This window comes from Manacus vitellinus, unplaced genomic scaffold (assembly GCF_001715985.3).
Source record: "Manacus vitellinus isolate BGI_N305 unplaced genomic scaffold, ASM171598v3 ctg7180002429993_pilon, whole genome shotgun sequence".
Classification (NCBI taxonomy): domain Eukaryota; kingdom Metazoa; phylum Chordata; class Aves; order Passeriformes; family Pipridae; genus Manacus; species Manacus vitellinus.
In genome coordinates this window covers 1-9,806 of record NW_021938251.1, presented here as the reverse complement: position 1 = coordinate 9,806, position 9,806 = coordinate 1, and the positions used below count along the sequence as shown (strand labels likewise).

The 9,806-nt window shown below is 52.0% G+C and overlaps 1 protein-coding gene and 1 long non-coding RNA gene across 4 annotated transcripts; one reads left to right on the top strand and one right to left on the bottom strand.

Annotated features, from left to right (window-relative positions):
* Positions 1–6: 6 nt before the first annotated feature.
* On the bottom strand, positions 7–2,779 carry LOC108639910 (proteasome subunit beta type-6-like). Its single transcript, XM_029957762.1, is given in 8 exon segments — positions 7–190; positions 498–642; positions 950–1,079; positions 1,163–1,294; positions 1,908–1,975; positions 2,692–2,711; positions 2,714–2,740; positions 2,743–2,779. Coding segments are annotated over 8 exon segments (696 nt in total). The 3' UTR covers positions 7–53.
* Positions 2,780–4,566: 1,787 nt separating this feature from the next.
* LOC108639908 lies at positions 4,567–7,041 on the top strand. Of its 3 annotated transcripts, none has more exons than XR_003915555.1 (6): positions 4,567–4,618; positions 4,724–4,904; positions 4,987–5,876; positions 6,026–6,686; positions 6,769–6,823; positions 6,900–7,041. It is a non-coding gene; the product is annotated as an uncharacterized LOC108639908 (long non-coding RNA). The 3 variants fall into 3 exon arrangements; XR_003915554.1 differs by lacking the exon at positions 6,026–6,686 and having other exon boundaries at positions 4,569–4,625; positions 4,724–4,779; positions 4,864–4,904; positions 4,987–5,794; XR_003915553.1 differs by lacking the exon at positions 6,026–6,686 and having other exon boundaries at positions 4,987–5,794.
* Positions 7,042–9,806: the final 2,765 nt, after the last annotated feature.

The following is a 9,806-nucleotide window of genomic DNA, read 5'->3' as shown; positions in this document are numbered from 1 at the left end:
CATTTGTTTTGTCCTCCCCCACCTCGTTCAGGGGTCCCGGGGGGGCCCCTCTCTCAGGCAGGGGGGCCACCGTCACCCCAGGGCAGGTCGGGGCCAGCCAGGACGGTCCGTTCCACCCCCTCCTCGGTGATGGCCGCCAGCCGGATCACACCCCCGCTGGAGCCGTCCCGCACCATCGCCAAGGCCAGTGCTGGGGGACACAGGTTAGGGACCCCCAGAGTCCCTCAGGGACCCCCAACCCCCTCCCAGGACCCCCACAAATTCAGTGCCCCCCACATCCCCTCCAAGGACTCCCCAAATCGCCTCCCAGCACCCTCCTCAAAGCCCACAGTGCCCCATCCAAACCTCCTCCCAGGACCCCCTCACACCCTTACATGTTCCCCAAATCCCCAAGTCCCAGAACTCCCCCAAACTCCTCTGTGCTTCTCAAAATGCCTCCCAGGACCCTCCCCAACTCCGCCCGCCCACCACCCCCCACCCGAGTCCCCCAAACCCACCACGGGCGACGAACTCCTGGCACTGGAGCTGGCTCATCCCAGGCTGGAATGTGGCATCCAGGTATCCGTAGATATAGGAGCTGCCCGAGCCCCCCACGGCGAAGGGCTGGCGCAGGAGAAGCCCCCCCAGCGGCACCACATACACCTGGGTGGTAGAGGGGGGGCTGTAGGGCACTATGGGGCAGAAGGGTGCAGGCAGAGCCCTCCTAATGGGCACCACATACACCTGGGGGGGCACAGTGGGGGCTGTAGGGCACTATAGGGTAGAGAGTGGGGGCTGTGGGGCAGGAGGGTGCAGGCAGAGCCTGGGGCTGAGGAGGGGGCTATGGGATAGAAAGGGGGGGACTGTGTGGCAGAGAAGGGGACGCCAGGAGGCAGAAGAGAACATAGGGCAGAGCAAGACACTCCAGGAGAGAAAAGGGGGGGACACTGTGGGCCAGAAGGACCCTCACCTGTCCACCCCGCGCGGGGTCCACGCCACGATGATTTGCGGCGCTGAGCTCCTCGCGGTGGGCGTAGCAGCCTCTGCTGGAACAGCGCGCGGGCCGTTTGCGCACCAACGGCGGCTCCTCCAGCTCCACGCTGTGGGGCAGGGACGGCCGTGGGGCTGGGGGTCAGCCTGGGGGCCCTCCCCGCACCCCAGCCCTGCCCCACAGCAGGGGTACCTGTGGAAGGCCAGCTGGTAGGCCACGGCGTCGGCCACCGCCTGCGTGTCAGCCGCCGAGCCCGAGCGGCAGCAGAAGATGCGGTCGTGGACCGGGGTCAGCTTGTCCGTCACACGGTTGGCCACGTAGGACCTGGGGGACACCGACAGTTTGAGGTGATCCCGCAGGGACTGCGGGACAGGCAGGGTCATGACACGGCAGAGGTGCTGGGACACCCCTGGAAAGGAGCCGTTGGCCCCAAAAAGCTGCCAGAGCCCCCTGGCACGCCTGGAGCTGTCACCGCTTCAGGCAAAGAGGAATTTCGTTGGACCCAAAATACCAGGTTTTGCAAAGAGGGGAGTTAAAAAATGTGGAATTTGCTGTGCTAATAAGCTGATTTTTACCACCACCGCTGGGGAACAGTTCTGTGGGATTCACAAACTCCCCCTGAAGGAGGAAAAAGGATTTGGCCAAGGAAAATGGGATCTGTGGTGAGAAATCCAAAGACTGGGACCAGGTGCACAAGCTTTAACCTGACGATGTTTTTTCAGGAATTACTGCACAAAAATAAAGGATTCTTGGATGAATTTGGTGATGAAAAATGCCTGTCAGGTGCGACACTGATACCTGGGGCCACGGCCACAGCTTCGGGGGTGGCATCACGGTGACATCATGGTGACACCATAACAAGGGGTCAGGGGTGACAACCCTGTGACAGGGCCTGGCCCTGGTGATGTCACTGATGATGTCACATCACCATCCTCACCCGGTGGTGGTGCGGGAGTCGGCCCCGATGATGACGCCTCCATCGAACTCCACAGCCATGATGGTGGTCTGGGGAGAGGGGAGGGAGGGGCTGCACTGGGGGTCCCTGTGCCACAGCAGCCCCCTCCCCACCGAACCCCCCTGTGCCACAGAACCCCCTCCCCACCCCTCCTCCCCACAGCAGCCCCTGCCCCACAGAATTCCCCCTGCCCCACAGAACGCCCCTCCCCACAGCATGTCCCCTGCCCAACAGAACGCCCCTCCCCACGCAGCCTGCCCCACGAATCCCCCCTGCCACGAACGCCCCTCCCCACAGCAGCCCCCTCCCCACCGAAACCCCCTGTGCCACAGAACCCCCGCCCCCCACCCCCTCCTCCCACAGCAGCCCCTGCCCCCACAGAACCCCCCCGTTCCCACAGCAGCCCTGCCCCACAGCAGCCCCACGCCCCACATACACCCCTTCCTTACAGCAGCCCCCCCATTCCCCACGAATCCGCGGCTGGGTCTCTGGACACACATCCCCCTTCAGCCCCTATGGGAACTCGCCACCCCCCAGGCCTCTCTCCAGCCCCACTCTGGGGTCCCTTGTGCCGTTCATCCCCATCACCAGCCCACGATGGCTCTCGCTGACCCCTCAAAGCCCCGCCCCCAGCCCCGCACCGGGGACCCTCCGTCCACAGCCCGCCCCCTGCCCACGCGCGGGCCCTCCTTTCTGTAGCCCCCCAGCCCATCGCACGCCCCCAGCCCAACGCGCGAGGGTGCGCCCGCGCTCCCGGCGCACTCACGCCGGTGCTGACGGGCTCGCCGTCCAGTCACGATGCAGCCCCGCGGGGCCGGCCCGGCCCGGGGCTCCCGCACCCGTCACCGCGCCATCTTCGCGCGCTTTACGGCAGCGTGCCGGCACGACGTGGAGGCTGCGGACGCTTTACGGCAGCGCCCAACACCGCCTGAAAATTCATTGGGGGCTGTGCAAAAAATATTAAAACCTGATGTTTCTCATTTTTCTATATATTGAAAAATAATCCTAGTTAATATATAAATTACTTTCAACTGTATTATATATAGGATCTTGGAGTATAAGAAATTCTGAATATAGATATATAGGGTTGGAAAACACAAATAAACGGCACACGGTGACGGCAGCAAGCCTCACTGGGTCGGAGCCAGTGGCCCGAGAACCTCTGAGCTCAGGGGATGGTGAGTAGCCAATTGCGGGGTTATCTCCCACGTGCTGCTGAACTCTTGTCTCAATTCCAGTTTTCTGTCTCACAGCGACCGAGTCAGGGATCACAGGACCCTCTGAGCCAGCCGGGCGTCCTTCCTTGGCATCGAAGATGGATTCACATCCCCAGCTGTGGGAAAGATAAGTGGAGGGCTCCCATCTGGAGAGGGGATGAGAGCTGGGTCCAGTTTTATGGTTAGGAGGGAGGGATTTCAAATGAGCAGAGGGGAAAGGGTCTGCCCTAAGAGGCCCTTGGCACACATAGGAGGAGCAGTTTACTTTTCATCATGGAGTAGGATGTGCAGGGCAGAGCCATTCAGGTCTGTGTCGTGTCCTTTGTCCAGTCTGTGTTTTGTGTCTTCCTATTCACAGTCACCACATATTTGCTTTCTGCCCTCAAAGGTCTTATCTGAGATACCAAGGCATCATTCCTAGGGTCTTGAACCTCTGCACTGCCCAGCCCAGTGCCCATACCATCCATTCTTTGGCTTACTAGCTTGGACGTGCATCGGAATCGCATCTGAGAAGTGTCAGGTCAGGTGTCTTTTACAGCCTCCTTACAGGTTGTATCAGTAGCTGTGCTGTGCAGTCATCTCTTGTCATCCCGCCCGGGACTTGTGAGAATCTAAGAAGATTCTGAACATAGCCTTGTCTCCCATCCATCTTAGCAATTTTGTAGGCAGTTCTTGTCCCAGGCCATTCTGTTAGGGTCTCTTTTCAGGCTCCTCAGAGCCTCCTCCATTCAGTCTCGCCGTATCCTCCGTCTTCTCGTGCGGCAGCACATCCATTTTGGCGTCATTCCTTTCTCAGAGTTCTCTCTCCTGGTTGCACCACAGCACTTGTCTGGAAATGTGTCCTTGGAGTTTGTGTTGGGCCTGGAACTGCTCTGCCCTGCAGTGTAGACTTGGGGGTAGGTGGAGTAGAAAGGAGACTTTCTGGTTAACCTGTGGATAGGCACAGCCACTGAGGGGAGGGTCTTAAAGTTAGGGCAGTGTTTGTTTGTGCAGGCTGTCTTTGGACCCCAGAGGACTTGTCTAAGGAGAAATTAGAATTGCACAGCAGTTAAGGTCTCCCTGTCTATGTGGCTGACTTTGGTAACTCATTTCTTTGCAGTGTCAGAGGGACTGGATGTAAAGCAGAGAAGAACAGAAGAGGCTGGAGGAGCAGAGTCAGAAGGTGGGTTCTCATGTAAGGTCAGAGCCAAGACATGACTTTTGGCCTGAGGTTTACTTGATCATTTGGATGGTTTGGTGGTTTAGTTTTGTTTTTTTGGGTTTTTTTTAAGATGCAGAGCCCTCGACCCAGCAGAGAATAGGCACCAGAGGGAAGGTGAGCCCGGTGAGGAAGGTGAGCAGGGACTGCAGGACAAAACTAGCTGCTCTTTTGCAGGCGGTGTACTTGTGGTGGATCTGTGTACATACTTGTTTTTTTGTTTTCCAGGCAGTGCACCGACTTCTAACATGCAGTCCAACGTGATGGGGACCCTGCCTGTAAGAGGTCACAGTCAAGGGGTGTCAGACAGAAACTGCCATGGGGGCAGCAAACTCTTGGGCAGTATCTCAGTACTCACATTTGCCTCTGGTTTTTTTTTGCAGGAGATGTAGACAGCCTGACAGGGCCGAAGCCAACTCACAATGAGGAGATGGACACGGTTTGGTCCCCTGGAGCTGTCCTTGTAGGTAATCTCTGAGTATTAAAAGGATCAGCAATGAAGGATTAAGCTTTTTGATTGCAGGTGCCATCGAGGTAATCTTTGGGAGCAGATGAGCATTGGAGGTGAGTCAGGGAGGCAGCAGGAGGAGCGGGGATCCACTGCAGCTTTAGAGATGCCATCTAATTTTGTCTCTCACTCACTCAGGTAACCCAGAAGATGACAGCACATTGTCCGACTCGAGTCAGAGCCAGCGACCCGAGGCCCTGCCTCGGTGAGAGTGAGTAGAGGGATTATGGTGGCTGGGGCCATGTGCCACACTACTGAGATCTGGTGTCTGGTTTTCTTTCTTGCAGTTGACTCCTAGTAGTCTCATGATGGCAGGAATGTCTGAGCCAGCCCAGGTGCCCCTCCTGTGCATCCAAGATGGATTCACATCCCCGGCTCTCGGCAAGATAAGTGCAGGGCAAAGCCCCAGAGAGGGGTTGGGAGTGGGTGCAAGTCTGTGCCTGGCCTGGAGGGATTTTTGCAATTAGTCCAGTGCAGTGGGTATCCTGGAACAGGTTATTTGGATGCATCAGAGGAAGGGCTTACTTTGTATCACTGGATTCACATGTGCAGGGCAGAGCAGTTCTGGTGTGTGTCATGTCCTTTGTCTCGTCTGTGTTTTGTGTCCTTCGTCTCTTAATTGTGTCACGTGGTGTGTGTTGTCACAGGTGTGGGGTGTCTCACTTGGGGTCAGCCTGGAACTGCTCTGCTTTGCTACGTGGATCAGTGGGTAGATAGAATATTGCTCAGAGTCTGTCCAGTCTGTGAGCAGGATGGTCTTGCGATGCCCTGCTTGGGTGTATAGCGTCCCGGCTAGGTAGAGTAGGAACCAGTGTCTAGGGTTTAGAGGTTTTTGTCTTTCGTTGTGAGCAATCCCTAAATGTTGGAGGGCTGAGTGTTTGAGCATTTGCCCATTTCATTTGCAGGGGCGGTCTTGGGAGCAGCTGAAGAGAGAGGAGCCTTGTAGGTGAGTCGGGGAGGCAGCAGGAGGAGCGGGGATCCCCTGCAGCTTTAGAGATGCCCTCTAATTTTGTCTCTCACTCACTCAGGTATCCCAGAAGATGACAGCACATTGTCCGACTCCAGTCAGAGCCAGCAACCCGAGGCCCTGCCTCAGTGACAGCGAGTAGAGGGGTCATGGGGGCTGGGGCCACGTGCCACACTACTCACATATGGTGTCTGGATTTCTTTCTGGCAGTTGACTCCGAGTAGTCTGACGATGGCAGGAACCTCTGAGCCAGCCCAGGTGCCCCTCGTCTGCATCAAAACTGGATTGGCATCCCCGGCTCTCGGAAAGATAAGTGCAGGGCAAAGACCCAGAGAGGGGCTGGGAGTCAGTGCAAGTATATGTGCCTTGCCTGGAAGGGTTTTTGAAATTAGTCCGGTGCAAGGGATATCCTATAACAGATTATTTGTACGCATCAAAGGAAGGGCTTACTTTTTATCATTGGATTCCCGTGTGCCGGGCAGAGCAGTTCCAGTCTGTGTCATGTCCTTTGTCTCGTCTGTGTTTTGTGTCCTTCGTCTCTTAATTGTGTCACGTGGTGTGTGTTGTCACAGGTGTGGGGTGTGTCACTTGGGGTCAGCCTGGAACTGCTCTGCTTTGCTACGTGGATCAGTGGGTAGATAGAATATTGCTCAGAGTCTGTCCAGTCTGTGAGCAGGATGGCCTTGTGATGCCCTGCTTGGGTGTATGGAGTCCCAGCTAGGTAGAGTAGGAACCAGTGTCTAGGGTTTAGAGGTTTTTGTCTTTCGTTGTGAGCAATCCCTAAATGTTGGAGGGCTGAGTGTTTGAGCATTTGCCCATTTCATTTGCAGGGGCGGTCTTGGGAGCAGCTGAAGAGAGAGGAGCCTTGTAGGTGAGTCGGGGAGGCAGCAGGAGGAGTGGGGATCCCCTGCAGCTTTAGAGATGCCTTCTCATTTTCTGTCTCACTCACTCAGGTATCCCGGAAGGTGACAGCCACAGTGTCGGACTCCGGTCAGAGCCAGGGTGCTGGTGAGTAGGGGGATCACTGGGGTTGGAGCCCCGTGCCACACAACTCACATATCACTTATGATTTTTTTCCTTGTAGTTGAGTTGGAGAAACCCCATGACCTCACGATGGGGCGACTGACCCAGATTGGTCATCTTGGGCTGTCCTCGTGTGCAATCTCCGAGATTTAAAAGGATGAGCAATGAGGCACTGAGCTTTAGTGCTGGCAGGTGTCATCTGGGTAACTTTTGGGAGCATCCGGGCATTGGAGGTGAGTCGGGGAGGCAGCATGAGAAGCGGGGATGCACTGCAGCTTTAGAAATGCCCTCTAATTTTGTCTTGCTTTTATTTCTCTTAGTCTCTTTTCCTGATTTTAATTCTCTTAGTCTCATCTTCTGCTTTTATTTCTCTTAGGCTCTTCTCCTGCTATTAATTCTTGTAGTCTCTTCTCCTGATTTTAATTCTCTTAGGCTCTTCTCCTGATTTTAATGCTCTTAATCTCTTCTCTTGCTTTTAATTCTCTTACTCACTTCTCCCTCTTTTTATTTCTCTTAGTCTCTTCTCCTGATTGTAATTTTCCTAGGCTCTTCTCCTGATTTTAATTCTTTTTGACTCTTCTCCTGATTTTATTTCTCTTAGGCTCTTCTCCTGTTTTTAATTTTTTTAGGCTCTTCTCCTGATTTTAATTTTCTTAGGCTCTTCTTCCAATTTTAATTCTCTTAGGCTCTTCTCCTGATTTTAATTTTTTTAGGCTCTTCTCCTGATTTTAATTTTTTTAGGCTCTTCTCCTGATTTTAATTCTTTTAGGCTCTTCTGATTTTATTTCTCTTAGGCTCTTCTCCTGATTTTAATTTTTTTAGACTCTTCTCCTGATTTTAATTTTTTTTGACTCCTTCTCCTGATTTTAAATTTCTTTTAGACTCTTCTACCTGATTTTACTTTTTTTAGCTCTTTTCCTGATTTTTAATTCTGTTGGGCTCTGTTCCTAACTTTTAATTTTCTTAGGTTCTTTATCCTGGATTTATTTCTCTTAGGCTCTTCTCCTGATTTTATTTTTGTAGGCTCTTTCCTGATTTTAATTTCTGTTGGGCTCTTTCCTAATTTTTAATTTTATTAGGTTCTTTTCCTGATTTTAATTCTTTTAGGCTCTTCTCCTTATTTTTGTTTTCTTAGGCTCTTCTCCTGATTTCAATTTTTTTATGCTCTTCTCCTGATTTTAATTTTTTTAGGCTCTTCTCCTGATTTAAATTTTCTTAGGCTCTTTTCCTGATTTTATTTCTCTTAGGCTCTTCTCCTGATTTTATTTGTCTTAGGCTCTTCTCCTGATTTTAATTTTCGCTGAAATACACAAGTAAATTTTCAAGCCACTCAGCAGTTACAAGCCAATTATCCAATTTTCCAAAAAACCTGCAGCAATAAGTACAGTTATAAAACAAAAAAAATCTAATAAGTCAAAAATCGCATAGCAACACTGCCACCTGGTGACATAGAAAAGGAATTGCACATATATTTCACATGAAATGCTGCCACCTGCCGACCGAAAACAGGAACTGCATTTTAAAAAAAAAATTCATAACTGCGCCACCTGCTGACGGAAAACAGGAACTGCATTTTTTAAAAAAATTCTTAACTGCGCCACCTGCTGACGGAAAACAGGAAGTGCATTTAAAAAAATTCATAACTGCGCCACCTGCTGACGGAAAACAGGAACTGCATTTAAAAAAATTCATAACTGCGCCACCTGCTGACGGAAAACAGGAACTGCATTTAAAAAAAATTCATAACTGCGCCACCTGCTGATGGAAAACAGGAACTGCATTTAAAAAAACTTCTTAACAGCGCCACCTGCTGAAAAAAACCCGCAATTGCAACTGAAAATTAATCGAACTGCTGCCACCTTGTGGACAATCATTGAACTGCACATAAAATTAATTTTTAATAAAAATTAATAAAAATACATAAAAATGCACCCAAATAACAACACAAACACACCTCACAACACAAAAACAACCACCCATCAACCCTAGGCTTACACCTATCCCAAACCCTAACCCTAGGCCTACCTGTAAGCCAAACCCTAGCCCAAACCCCACAGCTTCCCCGAGGGGAAGGACTACGCCTAGCCTTATAAATAACCCAAACCCTAATCCTACCCCTACACCTGGGCCTAACCGTACACCTAAATCTAAACCTAGCTTAAACCCCAACCCAACGCATAACCCTAGGCCAACCCGAACCCTAATTTAACACCTAACCCTAACCATAACCATCACCCCAACCCTAGACCTAACCCACAACCTAACCCTAAGACTACACCTAACCCTAGGCCAAACCTTAAGCCTAACTCTAACCCTAAACCTGGACCTAGGCCTAGAGAGAGGGTTACAATCAGCATTAGGCTTACAGTTAGATTTAGGGTTAGGGTTTCAAGTTAGGTGTAGGGGTAGGTTTAGGTGTAGCATTAGGGTTAGGGGTTACAGTTATACTACACCTAAACCTACCCCTAAACCTTAGGGTTAGGGGTACAGTCAGGTTTAGGGGTAGGTTTAGGTGTAGCATTAGGGTTAGGGGTTACAGTCGGGGTTAGGGTTAGGGTTAGGGTTAGGGTTAGGGTTAGGGTTAGGGTTAGGGTTAGGGTTAGGGTTAGGGTTAGGGTTAGGGTTAGGGTTCGGGTTAGGGTTAGGGTTAGGGTTAGGGTTAGGGTTAGGGTTAGGGTTAGGGTTAGGGTTAGGGTTAGGGTTAGGGTTAGGGTTAGGGTTTAGGGTTAGGGTTAGGGTTAGGGTTAGGGTTAGGGTTAGGGTTAGGGTTAGGGTTAGGGTTAGGGTTAGGGTTAGGGGTTAGGGTTAGGGGTTAGGGTTAGGGGTTAGGGTTAGGGTTAGGGTTAGGGTTAGGGTTAGGGTTAGGGTTAGGGTTAGGGTTAGGTTAGGGTTAGGGTTAGGGTTAGGGTTAGGGTTAGGGTTAGGGTTAGGGTTAGGGTTAGGGTTAGGGTTAGGGTTAGGGTTAGGG